The sequence below is a fragment of the Nomascus leucogenys genome, chromosome 25 (assembly GCF_006542625.1).
Source record: "Nomascus leucogenys isolate Asia chromosome 25, Asia_NLE_v1, whole genome shotgun sequence".
NCBI classification, from domain to species: Eukaryota; Metazoa; Chordata; class Mammalia; order Primates; family Hylobatidae; genus Nomascus; species Nomascus leucogenys.
This window is the reverse complement of record NC_044405.1, coordinates 15,816,631-15,835,570: the sequence shown is the minus strand read 5'-3', so window position 1 is coordinate 15,835,570 and position 18,940 is coordinate 15,816,631. Positions and strand designations below refer to the sequence as shown.

Genomic DNA, 18,940 nt, shown 5'->3' with positions numbered 1-18,940 from the left:
CACCTATTTTAGTAGGTATCCCTTTAATCTCCAGTTTGTTTCCTGAGCTATACCCGTAATATCATTCCATTCCAATCTCAAATGACCAAAGCCCTTCTCCTCAAATGTTAATTGCTTGAGACACTGGTTTTAAGAAATATTAATAGATTGGATACAAAGTTTATATTTATATGATTAATTTGGACTAACCACATTAATCAGATTTGTTTTTATCCTTTTTAAAAGTTTGTTAATATGCTCAAGTGTTTTATGACTTTCCAAAAAATGAGAGGGAGAATTCTAGTTTTATTCTTCTGGACAGTGGAGTTGAAAGAAACACAACACTGTTTTTCCCAAGTGTCTTTGGGCTAGATAATATTGTAATTTTCAGTCAAACAAATTTTAGTTAAAATCTATACTCAAAATAATGAGTGATTGCCCTAATTTCAGGGCATTTCTGCAAAGAGAGAATATCTAAATTTGCTTCTGGTATATATTATCTTTTTGGTACTTTACTGGCAAAATAACCCTAGTCATGTAATTGAAGGGAAAGCTGTTAACACACTCATAATCATCAAAAGAAGTGAATAGTAACTGATTTTGTGTTTTTTAACAAGTTACTCTTTCTGCTGGGCAAATGACCACAAAGGTTAACGTCTTGACTGTAAAATTGATTCCAGAGACTTCACTGTCTGTATTCTATGGATATTGTAAGGTGAAGAGGTGTCATTGGCTGTTCATCTTCTCCGGCTTATAAACCAAATTTGAAAAATGCTTTAGCTTTGACAATCTTAGGGTAATTTACCATGGTCTATTATTACACCAGAGAGAACAGGAAAAACAGTCAACCACATTTAGTACATCTTTGGGAGCTGCAAACTTCATTCTGGGGAAAATGATGCAGAAATGTTCTCTTAATCAATTGTGAACACATGGAGAGTAACGTTTTGTACAGAAGCCTACATTTACTGAAGCCATGAGATGGAATTCTACTCAGCAAGGTTTTATTTTAAAATTCTAGACAAGAAAAGAATACCTTTATGGATTCTAAAATGATCTGCCTTTTGTTTTTCGACTCCCTATCTTCTGTCATTTGCATTAGTACTCTGTCTGGGATAGTCTATTCTTTCCTTCCACTTTCGTCCTTCTTCTGAGGAGTTTTAAATGCTAGGAGCTTAATAATAAAATCACCTCACCTGTGTCATACATTTGATCCTCAGCATTTGTTAGCTTTATATCATGGCTTAATAAACACAGAAAGTAGGGATGAATAATGAAATATCTGCAGACAGACAGAACTAGTCTCACTTTTTGGATTTATAACTTTTTGTTAAAATAATTTTTTAACAAATTACTTAATGTATCTCTATATCTTTATCTGGAAGTGAAAATATTAGTTAAATCATAAGTCTATTGTAAGAAATATATGATAATTATATAGAGTATGAACTTTTAGATTTTGAATTTCTTGAAGGTACTGTGCATCAGACACTTTGTCCTTTGAGCACATCTTTGTTCTTCTGAGCACATTCCCCTCAATATATGATTCTCATACGCTTGTCAGTGTTCACATATTAGTCTCCTTTTAGCAAGCAGGAAGAGCACAGAAAAGACTGATTGCATCACTGAGATTCCCGTAGGGCATTGCTATTTCAAGCATAAGCAAATAAACTGTTGTTTTTTCAACTATGGCTAAAAATAAATTTTGTGTAATAAAGTTTACTTGTAACTAAATTAACATATTTGCTTTTCTAAATTTTAACTGACATGTTGTGTTTGAGTAAAACAGCCAGAAAAATAAACAAATGCATAAACCTTTTTTAAAGTAATCTTTTACCTGTTGAAATACTATTCTGGGCAGACCCCTATTAATTACTGTAGCATATAATGACAGCCACTAAAAAGTTAGAAAAAAAACAACATTAAAACAGAATGCCACCAGGCACCCATTAGACTACCAGCATAACTAACACATTCTATTCTTGATGGTAACAGATAATGACTACACCACCATTGTTTTTTTTTTTTAATTTTTATATTTTTAGATGGTACACATGCAGATTTCTTACATGCATATTTTGCATAGTGGTGAAGTCTGAGCTTTTAGCGTATCCATTACCCAAATAGTGAATATCTACTATGGTTCTGTTGGGGATGACAAACAAGACGTAGCTTAATGATGGTCTTGAAACTCAAAATGAATGGACACCATAAGTTATCATCTTTGCCAGTTGAACTTTAAAGCCTTTCCAATATGGATAGAAAATGAAGGTGCATTGCCCTCAAGTTGCTGAAATCATGTAGAATTGATACTGTCCAAAGGAGTCCTGCCTGTTAACAGGCATATGATTCCTGAGTGGCTACGTGTCTTTGGTGAGTCAGAACTTGATTACCAACAGCAACAATCTTCCTAAAATGAAAGAAGATCTAGGATAGTTCTAGTGGAAGGTAAAGAGTTTGTAAGGATCAAGCTGCTTAAACAGACAGAGGAGTCAGGGCTGCTAGGTCTAGTAAGCAACTCATATTCCAGGTTTTGCCTTGTCTCCCATGCTGTCCTCCAGATAATAGGAGTGCTTGATCATCAGAATGTCATGCTCAGGGTCCCCACTTTGGTTTCTACACTTCCAGGATCTTCTCAGTTTTTGTGCTTTAGAAAAATTCCTTAGAAGATTTCAACATTTAGTTAATAATGTATTTTTTTTAGCTGCACGTTACTCTGCCTGCTGTGAGATTGAACCCATTTAAATTGTCAAAGCATGTAAATCCTGAAGAAGCACCATATATATTTATATATCTGAATTCCCGACTCTAACACCAGCTATTTGCCTTGTAAACATTATAGAACCTCTCAAAAAATTAGTTTCCTTAAATGTAAAAGAGAGATCATGAATGATAGCAATTTGATCGTGGGGTTACGATGAGAGGCAAATGATAGGATACGTGAAGCAGCCGGAAGAATTCCTTGAGTATAGAAATCACTCCATAAATGTTAACTATTATTAGATTATAAATGTATGCAACTTATGGCCAAAAACTAAATGCACATGAGTGCTTCGAGTGAGCCATACACGTCATATTCTTTTATGCACCCTAAAATGAAATATTTATCCTACACATATTTCTAAACATTTTTTGCTGAAAATGTTTTAAACGTTTAGAAATTATAAATAGTTAGCACATTTTATACGTTTAAAATGTGTTTAGTATTTAACAACATGTATTAGTTGTTTGGCACATTTTAAATGTTTAGAAGCTTCTAAACGTTTACACGGTACACATGTCAATTTTTAAACATTTAACATATCCACTACAGTACACAATACTGTAATTCATTCCCTCCCAAACATCATACATATGTAAAAAAAAAAAAGTGTGTTTTACTCTATTTCCATTATATTTTTATCCTGGTTGTAACCTAAGTCACCATTCCGTTAACGCTTTTTTTGTATCCATTTTTAAAAATTTATTTTATTCTATGATGTTTCTGGTTAGACCCATTTCTTTGCCATTAATTTCTTGTCCTCACCAATGTCTGCTCTTCTCCAGGCCACCACATTACTATATCTAGGCTCATCTGTAGATGTAATTTCCCCTCTCTCATAATAAGGAAATGTGACTAGCTACAACATTACTTTGGAACTTTTTATTTGTTCAGCAATTTTCAAGGTGTTTGAAGAAAATAATTTCGTATTTGTTTTATCGCTTATAAATGCAGTCCCTAAGGGGCCATTAAAAGTTTCCACACTATAAATTTGAGAGATTACTTTTTTTTTTTTTTTTTTTTTTTGAGACAGAGTCTCGCTCTGTCACCCAAGCTGGAGTGCAGTGGCGCCATCTCGGCTCACTGCAACTTCTGCCTCCCGGGTTCAAGCAATTCTCCTGCCTCAGCCTCCAGAGCAGCTGCGATTACAGGCACCCATCACCACACCCGGCTAATTTTTTCTATTTTAGTAGAGACGGGGTTTCAGCGTGTTGCCCAGGCTGGTCACAAACTCATGAGCTCAGGCAATCTGCCCACTTCAGCCTCCCAAAGTGCCGGGATTACAGGCGTGATCCATCGTGCCCAACGGAAATTACTTTTTAAAAGTATTTGGCCTGAAATTTCCATCTTCTTAACTAATGTAATTTAAGTCCCCTTATATAAGGCATTCTATACCCATTCAGCTGGTAAAGAGAGCCAAGTAGAATTTTTTTTTAATAAAACTTTTTCAACTTTTTTAGAGTATCATGATCATTTCTACCTCTTATATTAGTTGTTAGTAAACATAAACATGTGCTTGGTAATATGGCAAATCATATCAGGAATGACTGAGAAAAGAATCAAACTATAAAACTGTAAGCAGGGAGGAAAAAAAGACCTATATCTCAGCATCCTCTAAGTGATCCTCTCAGTCAAAAATTAAGCTGCCAATGACTGATCAATTGCTTTGACCATGCAACAATCATCTGAAGTCCAAGACTAAGAGTAAACTGGCTTTTGGTTATAAAATACAGGTATGCATATTTATGACGGTGTTAATCTATTCAGCTGAAATTGGACAACACACTAAGGAGATATTCTTAGTCAAATTGTAGGACAGAAGAATAGTAAAGCTGGGCATCTAAAACATCATACCCACAGGGTCAGAGCACATAGCTTCTAGGCAATAAGGTGACATTTAGACAACCTTTGACACTAATAAAAAGTGAATCAGATACAGCAGTCACACATCAAGCTGCTACACTGGAAGCTTCTTTTCCTGCTCACTTGGGGAACTCTTGGTCTATTCAGTCTAATCTTGTGTCTCTTCTTACCCCAGCTACTTGGTCCACCCCACTGACCTCTGCTTTTCTAGTTTCCACCAAGACGGGTCTCTCTGTAAGACTCTCAGATGAGCTACAATAAGCCCTCCGGCAGCCATATATCATGCTTTCTACCACAGGTGCTTTCTAGGCTATGAATTCAATGGATTCCAATCTTTAAGTTATAGACTCAGTAGTACCCAAAGCTTGAATTACCGTCCCAGCTTCTTGCCACCCAAACTACTTGTCTACTAAGAAAATCCTGTCAACTTACTATAGACCAATGTACAGGCATGGCTTCTACAAATTGACTTAATATCTCTTCATACACTGCCAGGAAATGCTACTTTCCCTCATATTCATCTCCACAAACGCCGTTTTAGGAACTGGCTGACCATAAACTAGTTCGTTTCTCTTAGAGAGAAAGGTTCTGTCACCATTATATGATAAAAAAAAAATTGAGAAACTACACTAAAAATTTATGTCTGAAAATAGAAATTATATATAATAGAAATTAGGGGGTATTTCATGTGCTCTTGTTAGTTTACAATGTGACAGAAATGCTATTATTTAATAAAGTAATCTTTTAAGGAATTCAAATATAAACAGTTTTTCCTTGAGCTTTTTTAAGTTATTGGCTTACTGAAGTTGCATGATTTTTACTATGATGAATTACTATTTGGATAACTTGGCTGTTGATTTTGTCAGAAGCAATGTGTAAAGTTAGAGCAAGGACAGCCAACCTTCTATAAGCAGGGAAAAAATTGTATAGCCTACAATAATTTTTAATCCAAGAATTACTATTTTTCTACATAAAACACTAACAAGACTCGAAATAATTCAGGATATGTAAATGCAACAGATCTAAGACTCTATTTAGCTTTGACTAGTAGCTTCAGGGTCTGAGAGAACAGCAAAAGTGATTGAATTTAATGGACTATGACACACTTTCTCTAAAGTCACTTATCTTCTATTAACATACTTCCACTCATTTTCCAGACAAAGATTAAAACATGCCTCCTTCAGGGATAGGGCTATCTCTCACTCACCTCCTTATCCTCACCTCTCACCACAATGCCTACACTTCACTGCACGCTTGCTGAATTGACTTGAAATGAATCTCTCTAGCTTTCAAATTTCACATTGCTATATTAAAAAAAAATTGGACAAATGGTTCAGTTTAACAAGTCTTTATTTAGTGTTCAGACTATAGATGGTATATTATAGCTAAGTTAGGGTGCAAAGGAATAGAAGCAAGTCTGGGCCAAGTGGTACTGATTAAGAGGGCAGTTGAGACTCCTCTGAGTTTACTGTTGTAAAGCATCCGAGAGGAGTTTAGAGGTCTAGGAACAGGATAAGATAGGAGATATTCAGCAATGATAAAACTAGTATCTAGTTTATCATTAAGTATTTATTGAACAACAACTTTGACTACTCTTGAGCTGAGAATTTTATGTCGAATAAGAAAGAACATAGATAGTATTTGCCGCCAACTCAACTTTAGATATTACAATTCAGAGATGTGTCATTCAAAGAGTGGATCATAGATCAGGGTACAGGGTAAAGCAGGTATGTTTGACATATGATTTCCTTAAGCTGAAATTGTTAATCATGCAAGACTTCTTAAGGAAGGTAGCCATGCATTCATTTGCATATTGATATACACACTTAACTTATGGCCAGTTGGTGAACTGTCATGGACTGGTTTGTTGAGTAGCACTGCTCTAGTCTAGAAGACAGTCTAAGAAATAAACAATTTTTTAAAATATTAGAATTAAGTACAGAGATAATTTAAAAATCACAACAGGAGAACCTACTTTATCTTGAGATATAATGTATTGAGGTGAGAAAAGGCTTAATTATTTTCATCCAGATGAAGAAAAAACATTCAAGGCAGAGAGAAGAGTGTGTCCTTGGATTAGGAAAGAGCTTGAGATACTTTAGTGTGGAACAAAGACCAGTGTATTTGTGAGAAAGACAAAGAAGTCAGAGACATGAGCAGGGACTCAATTACACAGCTTTACAGATCATATAGAGGATTTGTTTCATCCTCAGTGTACAGTAAATCAACCAGGAAGTTGTAATTAGGAAAGTGAAATGACCAGATTTTTGTTTTCAGATCAGGCAGAAAAATGGAAAAGAAAGGAAAGGAAAAAGGAAAGGAAAGGAAAGGAAAAAGAATAGGGAAAGGAAAGGAAAAAGAATAGGAAAAGTAAAGGAAAAAGGAAAGGGGAAAGAAGGAAGGAAGAAAGAAAGGAAGGAAGGAAAAGGAAGGAAGGAGGAAGAAAGAAAGAAAAGGAAGAATGAAGGAGAGAGAAAGAAAAAGAAAGAAAGAAAATCAGGCAGGAGTGTAGAAGAAAGACTGGAGGAGACAATTTTTGAAAAAAAAAAAAGAGGCAGACAATCTTGACATTATTTTTGGTTGCTCCACCAAGAAAGGAGCCCACCTTGGACTAGGACAATGCCTTTCCTCCAGGGCTAATTTTGCTCTCTCCCCTAGGCAATTTTCGGAGACATTCTTAACTGTAATTTTAAGAGGAAGGTGTACTACTGGCATCTAGTGGGTAGACACCAAGAATACTGCCAACTCTCTTAAAATTCACAGGATATCTCCCCATAACAAAAAACTATCCAGCCCTAAATGCCCCTGGTACCAAGGGTGAGAAATCCTGAACTACACAGAAAGCAGTAATAGGACTGGATAAATGTAAGACAGATTTCAGAAAGAAAATGGCCAATGCTCAGGGTAGATTGCGTATGTTAGGAGGATTCCAAATTGTCTGAGTTAAACAACTAGATAGGTGGAAATGCAGTTTACTAATAGGAGACAAAAAATATTTCTGCCTCACAAGAAAAGAGCAAAAGTTCAGTGTCATACACATAAAAGTTTAACACCCTTATGAAACCTTTAAGTGGGATGGCAAGAAGTACTTGGATATTTAGGTCTGGAATTAAAAAAGAAAAAACTATACAGACTGAAAAGATAATTTGAATATTTCAGTGTCACAGAATATGGATGGTATTTGAAGCCATGGAAGGGAGGTGTCTCCTCTGTAGAGAGAATATGTCCAGAGATCAACACCAAGTCTTCAGGAATGTTATGAAAGAAATCCAACTAATAGTAACAAAGAATTAGGTGAAAGTTAGATAGAAGACTAGAACTGTAATCTCATGGAAGTATATAGATGAACATGATTTAAGGTTAAGGGCATAGTTGCCTGTGCTGAATATGGTTAAATGTTGACATGGGATCATCCTAAAAATGTACATCATATTTGGCAGCATTGAGGCTACTGCTGACCATGTCAGAGCAATTCCAGAAGAGTTTTAAACCAGACAGAAACAAGATGGTAATTGTATTAGTCCATTTTCATACTGCTATAAAGAACTGTCTGAGACTGAGTAATTTATACAGGAAAGAGGTTTAATTGACTCACACTTCAGCATGGCTGAGGAGACCTCAGGAAACTTACAGTCATGGTGGAAGGCAAAGGGGAAGCAAGGCACCTTCATCACAAAGCAGCAGGAAGGAGAAGTTCTAAGTGAAAGGGGAAGAGCCCCTTATAAAACCATCAAATCTTGTGCTAACTCACTCACTATCACGAGAACAGCATGGGGGAAACTGCCCCCACGATTCAGTTACCTCCACCTGGTAATTCCCTTGACACATGGAGATTATGGGGATTATTGCAGTTACAATTCAAAATGAGAATTGGCCAGGGACACAAAGCCTAATCATATCAGTTATTGAAAAGAGAATAAAAAGTGAGATAGCTGACAAGCTGATTGCATACCTCTTTAGGTAATTCTGATATAAAATAAGAAGAGCTATATAATCATAGAGAAAATGGCACTTTTTAAAATTTTTGGATTGAAGAAGATTGAGCATGGTTATAAGGGTGAGAATAAAAGAACCATTAGAATGAAAGAGAATGAAGCAATTGGAAAGAGAAAGAAAAATAATTGAGGAAGGCCCCAAAGGCAATTTTGCTTGGGATATGGATTGAGGACAGATATTGAGGATCACTTCAAGCACTGAAATTTTTAAGAGATTTTGATTTTTAAAATGAACATATTGATATAGTCAAAGTAAGGGAAATTCAACATTTCAAATGAGACATATTCAAGAATATGTACAAATATGAGATGCATGCTAGAGGGCCATGTTTATGCAAATACAGAGTGAAGAGAATATACAATTTCTCTTAAGGTTCATGCATTTGCATCATGTAAAGTGCAAAAGTAATTACAGTTTCTGCAATTACTTTCAATGTCAAAAATCACAATTACTTTTGCACCAGCCTAATGGAAGAAAGAATTGGACTCAGAGCCAGGGACATGCATTCCAATCCCAAGCTTGCAGCTTTTCGACTGCATGACATCGTTTCCTCAGATGACAAATTATTATTCTATGATTATAGCTCCTTCAATGCTATAAAGCATTAGTGTGAAATCCACGAATGCACCTTCAGACCCAAACAGCTTTATAGAAAGGTGACATGAAGTGATGCAAAGTATTTGGCAAAATTTCTTTGTAAATACATAACCATAATATTTGGCCTTTCTCAAAATTTATGGATACACACACACACACACACACACACCCATAGTGAATATATATTTAAATGTGTTTAAATTCTTAGAGGGATGTTTTCTAATTTGCTTAATAAAGAAGTGGCTCTTTATATTTAAAACTATGTTATAAAGCCGGGCGCAGTGGCTCATGCCTGTAATCCTACAACTATGGGAGGCTGAGGTGGGGAGCCCAGGGGTTTGAGCTCAAGCATGGGCAACAGAGAGACCACATCTCTACTAAAAATTAAAAAAAAAAAAAAAAAAAGCCAGGCCTGGTGGTGCATGCCTGTAGTACCAGTCACTTGGGAAGCTGAGGTGGGAGGATCACTTGAGCTCGGGAACTCCAGGCTGCAGTTAGCCAGATCGCACCACTGCACTCCAGCCTGGACCATGGGAGTGAGACCCTGTTTCAAAAATAAATAAATAAATAAATAAATAAATAAATAAATAAATAAATAAATAAAACTATTGCATTGCCTTAAGTTACATATATGAAGAATTTTACTTTTTGAAAAAATTATAGTGATATCTATTTTTAGAAGAGTATTCCAAGTTCCAAAAGTAACCTATGTACATTTTTAATTTTTAAAAATTGTAGTTATTTTTTATCTTTTTAAAAATTACGAGTTTGAGAAATTATAAAATAGCTGAGATTAATAGTGGCTATAATAGACTGCTGGACATCCCCTAAATAACACTGATATGCCTACAGGAATAGAGGAAAACTAATTAAAAGACTGATACCACAGTGATTCAGGAAAATTGGTATATAGCTGGTTGTGATGGAGAATTTGAGCTAGAGAAATGGCTGGGTAGTGTGTATGGTTTTTGCATCTGTACTATAATGGAAAGAAGCCATAATTAAAATATTACTGCCATGTAAAGTTGTACCCAGACTTCTGGCTAAACTAACTGACCACCTTTACCAATTATGGTTTATTTGATCCTGTTGCCTTGTGTAATGAGAAGAGAAGTGCACATTCACATACAAGGACTATAAAGATTGTTCAGGAAGCGCCCCTACACACTAAAACCATAATTTCCATCCTCCGTTCATCTTCTAAGTGACGCTCTATCTTAACAGGCCTTGGCTTACTGGTTATGGTTAACTTGGGGATCTATTCATTATAAAAGATAGATTTAATATTCATTTTACTTTTAATTAGAGGTAACTTTAAAAGCAGAAACATTATTTTCACATGCATACATTTATCTTGAGTGAAAGTAATATAAAAGTTAATCATTTGATATAAATAACTGATGAGGCCGGGCATGGTGGCTCACGCCTGTAATCCCAGCACTTTGGGAGGCCGAGGCGGGCGGATCACAAGGTCAGGAGATCGAGACCATCCTGGCTAACACGGTGAAACCCCGTCTCTACTAAAAATACAAAAAATTAGCTGGGCGTGGTGGTGGGCGCCTGTAGTCCCAGCTACTCAGGAGGCTAAGGCAGGAGACTGGCGTGAACCCAGGAGGCAGAGCTTGCAGTGAGCCGAGATCACGCCATTGCACTCCAGCCTGAGTGACAGAGCGAGACTCTGTCTCAAAAAAAAAATAAATAAATAAAAAATAAAAAAATAATGAGCACCCATGATGTGTCAGGAATTAGGTCAAAGAAGACTAAGCACCATCACTGACCCCACAAAACTTCTGTGTATTGCGTTCTTCTCACATATGTAATTTCCCTGCAAGCTGAAATATTACTCATTCTGCATGAGCCATTTCAAAATACATCCCTTGCAATTCCTCCACAGTGTGTGTGTGTGTGCGCGTGTGTGTGTGTGTGTCAACTAGATTATCAAATACTGAGATCTTTGTTCCTGAAGAGCTAAGTCTAGTTGAGATGAACACCTATCTGATAGGGGGAGTTTGATTTTGTCATTGAGGAATGAGAAGTGTCAACCTAAAAAGCAACTCACATATACTCTTCAGAACAAATGGGTTTTAATTGGAAAGAGCAGTGAAGTGCAATCTAGGAACATGCATGCTATGATGAATGATGGATGACGGATCATAGGCACATCCAAGGGGTTAGGGCACAGGAGAAGTTTTTAAATACAAAGAGAGGTCCGGGTAAGCTGCTTTGAGACAAGTTCACGGGTCAAAAGCTCATTGTAGGAGTTGACATTTGTTTATTGGTAAAGACAGCTGTTGCTAGGTAACTGTCCTGGAACCTATTTATCTGGAATACTGCAATTTGAAGAAGTTCTTGTGATAAGCCTTGTTACAGGCATGTGTGCATGAGGATTTTTTTTGTGGCCTCTCTTGACCCTATTTTGTTAGTTTGACATAAATGACTCCATTTGGGTACATCTTTCACAAAGGGATTTAGTGTAATGTGAGCAATGCATTTGGTAGAAATTTGTTAGCAAAACAATGGACAAAATATTCCATTGTTGCCAGATAAGCAAATACTACAGGAGATTACAAAAAACAGTCATCTATGAAATAGTTTGAAAAGATCAAATTACATAAATAGCTTTTTGCTTTCCAATTTCTAAAAGATGCTTGAAGGCAGAAGTTGGATATGATAATAAGTGGGGAAAAAACATTTCTAATTCCAAGATTTTTCTTTATACCATTGATGTTTTATAGTGGTAAAGATAATTTTAACCACTTAATATAATGGTAAATTTTATGCTGCTTTGTCTTTCTAGAAGGATGAACAAGAGAAGCTCAGCAAGGAGTGAAATGAATCACTCTCGAAGGTGTCATATTTCTCACTCCCAACTGAGCTGGCAAAAGGTCGGCACCCTATTAAAATGCAAGTTTCTGCAAATGTATTTTATTGGTAGTCAACTCACTAAAGGCATATCAGTTTTTAGCAACTAGTCCCAGTGAAAGTCTGTGTTTGCCAAAGAATTTTCTGCCTCACACTGAAAAAGAATCTAATAACTCCATGGTGGATGAAACATGAGTTGCTTAACTAGGACAAGCTGAGTGAGAGCGCAAATAGAAGATACTTTGTAACAAAGCATCTCCACAGTAACTCTGAATACTAAAAAAATAACCAAAATCAGTTAAGAAGCTGTCCCCTCAGTTGGCTATATTTGGGGAATTCATAAAAGGGGTAAGAATACTCAAGTAGATATATCAGATGAAATGCAAATATTAACACCTTGGAATTTTTTTTTTCACCTGCATACTCAATTGTCCATGTGATTCTGGGAGCAGAAATTACAAGCTTCACAAATTGTCTATATAGCATTGTGGTTCGTGCTAGCCTTAAAGACAGATACACCTGGGATGACACGGGGTCCATGATTTGTTTGATTATTACCTGAATGTTACATAACTTCTCCAAACCTCCATGGGCCTCACTTCTAAATTGTTTATAACAATTTGTATCTCATAAGATATTTGCAAAGATTAAATCATATCACACTTTTAAATGTTGCACATGTAGTTAATGCTTAATAAAACATGTGTAAATAATGGGGGTGGGTGGGTGCTGATGACTGTTGGGAGTACATTGCCAGTAAGAATTTGCAGGCTGAAGCTCAGAATACCCACAGTCAAGCTCAATAAAAGGGGTGGGGAGGCACTGTGTGTATCATCACCAATGTTTTTGGAAGCAAACCAAACCTTATTTCTGCAGAGAGAGAGAGAGAGAAAGAGAGAGAGAGAGAAGCCGATGGGCTTCTATAAACTGGAATGATTACAGCGCTGTTAAAGACAAATGAATGTGTTGAGTTATAATTATAACCTAGGTTACTTAGTCATTTGATGAAAACACATTCACAAGAATGGGGGGATCCCAGATACTGCGTCACACCCAGCAGTGTGAGGGTATAAACATCACTGGATCATTAGGCACAGGCAGGGACATCAGGGCATCTTCTCAGTGCAGCTCAGCTGAACTCACATCTCCTGTCAACATGTCCTACAACTGCTGCTCTGGAAACTTCTCCTCCCGCTCCTGTGGGGGCTACCTGTGCTACTCAGGCTACTCCTGTGGCTCCTCGTACCCCAGCAACCTGGTCTACAGCACTGAACCTTTGATCTCCCAGCACCTGCCAGCTGGGTTCCTCTCTCTACAAGGGCTTTCAGAAGACCTGCTGGGAAACCCCTAGCTGCCAGACGTCCTGTGTGGAGTCCAGTCCCTGCCAGACCTCCTGCTACCGCCCCAGAACCTCCTTGCTCTGTAGTCCCTGACAGACGACTTACTCTGGGTCTCTAGGCTGTGGATCCAGCAGCTGCTGCTCCCTGGGCTATGGATCGAGGAGCTGCTACTCAGTGGGCTGTGGGTCCAGTGGCTTCAGATCCCTGGGTTATGGAGGCTGTGGCTTCCCTTCCCTGGGCTGTGGATCTGGATTCTGCCACCCAACATATGTTCTCTTTAGGTCATTCCAGTCTTCTTGTTACAGACCAGCTTGTGCATCTGGCTTCTACCGATCAACTTGCTAAGGGCTGCAAACCTCCACAGTACGTTTATTTCTCTCAAAGTCCGTCTCAGCTATCATCTGGGTAGAATCTATATTCTACTATCCAGAAGAGATAATTTTTTTAAACCTATTAATATTAAAATAACTTTTCTCATAGAATACTCATCTCTTTTTCTTCTGTTTTCTTGTATTTTCCCCTTCCTTCTCTAGTTAAAAATGGAGCAAGAGTTGATTTTTTTTTCTTCAAATAAACTCATTTAATCTGATATCAGATCACAAAGCTTGTGTTAATTTTCTTTATAAGATGTCTGTTGGGAATTTGAAATCCCCACTTTTTGTCTAAAAATAAAATATTCACTTTGAGGCACAGGAGTAGCTTCCTTGATAGGCAGAGTTTTCTAACAACAGAGAGCTAGTTCCTGGGAATTTCTGCCAAGTAGACTCAGAGATAGGACAGGAGATTATCTCTGCTTTTCTATTCATGGCCATTTAGGCCTAATCAATCAGGACACTTCACTTTGGTTAAGCTACTCATGGGTCTAGTCTAGGAAGAAAAGATCCAGAGACAGCAGTGATATTTTAGCAAGTACTAGCCTGGCTGTTTTTATGAGAAAATTATCAAAATCCTTCCTGTAATCTTCCTTCCTAGACATATATAAGCCATAATGAAATTCTGAGGTCAGGATTTTAACTGACTTCAGTAGCTAGTGAAATGAAGCAAACAGTTTAAGTATGCATGAAATTAAACATGTATGCATTCCACTACAATAAGAAGAATATAATATCTAAGAGTTTTTTTTTTTTTTTTAATGTTGATGCTTCCCTCCCTCCTCCATTTATTGGGTCACTATAAAGCCATCTGTTGTTATAATAGAAGTCACCTGAAAACTGCCTGAAACCTGGCAGTATCAAGCTTAGGTGACACGGACTTAGAAATAAGACTTTACCTCTTGACATTCTGGGCTTGCATCTGGATGTAAAACTAGATAGTCCATTATATTCTTACATTAAGTGGAACACAATCATCTACATTTTCAAATATCTAAATGGATGTCGGTAGCTCATCATTCACTGCTCTCACAGCTGTTTTCCTTCTCGCTCTTCTTTCTATGGAAATTGGATTTTGTTTGTGCATCCCTCCTCGTCCGCACATAGTCCTGCAAATGAACGTGATTATGGCTTAGGCTTAAGGATTGAATTTGTCTACTCTAGAGCATCCCAATGCCTACTGAAAATGATTGATTGGCTCAGGAATGAGCATGTGATCTGAGGTAAGCCAATGAGAAACAAGGAGCCATGTGGAACAATGCTTATGGTAAAGTTCCTTCTCTGGGATTTTTTTTTTTTTTTTTTTTTGAGACGGAGTCTCACTCTGTAGCCCAGGCTGGAGTGCAGTGGCGCGATCTCGGCTCACTGCAAGCTCTGCCTCCCGGGTTCACGCCATTCTCCTGCCTCAGCCTACCGAGTAGCTGGGACTACAGGCACCCGCCACCATGCCCGGCTAATTTTTTGTATTTTTAGTAGAGACGGGGTTTCACTGTGTTAGCCAGGATGGTCTCGATCTCCTGACCTCACAATCTGCTCGCCTCAGCCTCCCAAAGTGTCTCTGGGATTTCTTAAAACGATTCTGTCTACCTCTGGACTTTGTTATATGTGGAATGCTGCATCTGATTTGCATATGGCCTGAATTTTTTTTTTTTTTGTCTTGCAACAGGGTCTCCCTCTGTTGCCCAGGCTGGAGTGCAGTGGTGCAATCTCAGCTCACTATAACCTCTGCCTCCTGGTTCCAAGCGATTCTCTCCTGCCTCAGCCTCCTGAGTAGCTGGGATTACAGGTGCATGCCACCATGCCCAGCTAGTTTTTGTATTTTTTGTAGAAATGGGGTTTTGCCATGTTGGCCAGGCTGTTGACGAACTCCTGACCTCAAGTGATCTGCCTGCCTCAGCCTCCCAAAGTGCTGGGATTACAGGCATGAGCCACCATGCCTGATCTAACCTGAAAATTAAACCATCAAATGAAAGAGGCCAGAACCAAGAGAAATGCAGGAGAACAGAACCTGAACCATCTCACTTCTGGACACTGGTTTATGTAAGCCCATAAAATTTCTTATCGGTTAAGCCATTTTGAATTACAATTTCTGTTACTTGCAGCTAACATGTTACCTTCAACAATCCTCCTTCCCAATGAAGACCCCTTAATATAATTGTAAAGGCCATTTGCAGCCCATCTCTGCTTTCCCTCCAGCCCCTTTCAAAGCTCTCGGGTGACTAGGTGCATAGTCAGCGAGCAGTAATATTTTGAAGGGAGTCTTTCTTTAGCAGTAGGTCTCAACCACAGGCTTCAAATATTCAGTAAACCATGCTGTAAACAGATGTGCTGTCATCCAGGCTTTGTTGTTCCATTTACAGAGCACAAGTGGAATAGATTTAGAATAATACTTAAGGGCCTTGTGATTTTCAGAATGGTAAATGAGCATTGGCTTCAACTTGTCACCAGCTGCATTAGCCCCTAAAAGAGTCAGCCTGTCCTTTGAAACTTTGGAGCCAGGCATTGACTTCTCTCTAGCTATGAAAGTCCTAGATGATGTTATCTTCCATTAGAATGCTCTTTTATCTGCATTGAAAATCTGCTGTTTTGTGTAGCCACCTTCTTCAATGATCTTGGCTAGATCTGGATAACTTGCAGCGATTTCTCCATCAGCACTTACTGCTTTACCTTGCACTTTTATGTTATAGAGATGGCTTCCTTCCTTAAACCTCATGAATCAGCCTCTGCTAGCTTCTGACTTTTCTTCTAAAGCTTCCTTATCTCTCTCAGTATTCATAGAATTGAAAAGAGTTAGCGCCTCACCCTGGATTAGGTTTTGGCTTAAGGGAATGTGGTGGCTGGTTTGATCTTCTATCCAGGCTGCTAAAACTTTCTCCATATCAGCAAGGAGCTTGTTTTTCTTTCTTACCATTTGTGTGTTCATATAGAGTATCATTCTTTTCATTAGTATAGGTTAGCACTTTTAATTTCCTTTAAGGACTTTTCCTTTGCATTCACAAGTTAGCTATTTGGTGCAAGAGGCCTAGCTTTCAGTCTATCTCAGCTTTCAACATTGTCTTCCTCACTAAGCTTAATCATTTTTAGTTTTTGATTTAAAATAAGGGGTATATGACGCTTCCTTTCATTTGAACACACAGAGGCCATTTTAGGGTTATTGATTGGACTAATTGCAATATTGTTGTATCTCAGGGAATAGGGAAGCCTGAAGAAAGGGAGAGAGACAGGGGTGTGCCATTCAATGGAATGGTTGTAACACACACAACATTTGATTTATTAAGTTTGTTGTCTTATTGATATGGGAGGGGGCAAAGAAGTGCTGGGTAGAGAAAAGTGGGTCCCTGGCTATGGTTCCACCCCCCTGGCCTGTGCCCACGGACCTAGGTGAGGACAGCCATTTCTTATTTTGTGCCCAAGTGTTGCATTACCTAAGACCACTTGGCCTGCCACACCCCCATCCTGTGCCTATAGAAAAACCCGAGACCCTAGTGGGCATGCACACAAGCAGCTGGACGTCAAGAGGAACACACCAGCAGAAGCCACAAGTGGCTGGACGTCAAGAGGAACACACCAGCAGAAGCCACAAGTGGCTGGACGTCAAGAGGAATGCATTTGTGTAAGAGCACACCGACAGACACCGGCAGACAGGCAGACCATCAGCCAGCGGAACGATGCGAAGTTTGGCTGGGGCAGTTAGAGGAGAGCCCAGCCACTGAGAGGGCCCAACTCCAGGGTAAAACCACCTTCCCACTCCATCTCCCCTCTGGCTCCCCCATATGCTGAGAGCTACTTCCATTCAATAAAACTTGCACTCAACTCATTCTCCAAGCCCATGTGTGCTCTGATTCTTACGGTATGCCAAGGCAAGAAACTCTGGGATACAGAAAGCCCCCTGTCTTTGTGATAAGGCAGAGGGTGTAATTGAGCTAACACAAGCTGCCTATGGATGGCTAAACTGAAAGAACACCCTGTAACTCACGCCCACTGGGGCTACAGCTGTAAACATTCACCCCTAGACACTGCTGTAGGGTTGGAGCCCCACAACCTGCCCATCTGCCTGTTCCCCCGGAGGTTTGAGCAGGAGCGAGCCACAACCCCATTGCATGCCTTGCAAGGGAGAATAAAAGAACTTTTCCCATTTCATTATATGGGTGTGGTTCGTGGTGCCCCAAAACAATTACAATAATAACATTAAACATCACTGGTCACAGATCACCATAACAGATAAAATAATAATGAAAAAGTCTGAAATACTGCAAGAGTTATCAAAATGTGGCACAGAGACATGAAATGAGCACACACTATTGGAAAAATGACGTGGATAGCCGTGCTTGACTCAGTGTTGCCACAAATCTTTAATTTGTAAAACATGCAATATCTGCAAAGTACAACAGAGAAAAGCACAATAAAATGTGGTATGCCTGTACTCAATAAAAGATAAATAAATATTAATAAGTGGAATTGAGCCAGGTGACAGTCGCAGAATATGTCAGTGACACATCAAACTCACATTCATTTTTGCTAGTGGAACTCTTTTTAGATAAGCTAGTTGTCACCAACCCTCTGATCATCATCATCACAATTGATTTAGCACAATCTCAATATCTCAATGACACACTGTCACAACTCCAGTGCCTACAGAAGTGAGACAAATCAAAAACAAATTCACATTTCTGGGTCACCCAGAAATAGAAAAATAACTTCACTCAAAGATAACCTCAGAGGAAGGCAAGAACAACTACATCTGGGGAAAGAAGCAAAAACCATGTCTAATTACTACAATAAACTATAATGCTTTCATATCCAAGATATAATGGAACAAAGGGTTGGAAAATGTGCACTATAATGCTCAGATGGTCAAAACACCATGGTTCATTCTTTTCTCCAATTACTTATTATTGAGAGCTGCATAGACACCTGTGTAATCCTCCATCTTTTATGTTTTACTTCTTTTGTTTTCTGTTTGGCTATTTGAATTAATGTGTCGTATAATTGAATTATAAATGACCAAGAACTAGCCAAAGAAGCAAAATTATTTAGAGATAGTCTCAGAGAACAAATGATGTCACATATGATTTATTTTATCATATTATAAAATATCTATTTCTCATTAGAAACAGAGAAAGCTGGCAAAATACTATTTCTATATTCCACATAAGAATTTTGAAGTATTT

General features: G+C 38.2%; 1 protein-coding gene across 1 annotated transcript; it reads left to right on the top strand.

Annotated features, from left to right (window-relative positions):
• The first annotated feature begins 13,214 nt into the window (after positions 1–13,214).
• On the top strand, positions 13,215–13,411 carry LOC115833164 (keratin-associated protein 23-1). Its single transcript, XM_030806329.1, has one exon. It carries the CDS (start codon positions 13,215–13,217, stop codon positions 13,407–13,409), a length of 195 nt encoding a protein of 64 aa, XP_030662189.1. The 3' UTR covers positions 13,410–13,411.
• The last annotated feature ends 5,529 nt before the right edge of the window (positions 13,412–18,940 follow it).

Coding starts and splice junctions, on each gene's coding strand:
- LOC115833164 (XM_030806329.1), top strand. CDS start 13,215: ATGTCCTACAACTGCTGCTCTGGAAACTTCTCCTCCCGCTCCTGTGGG.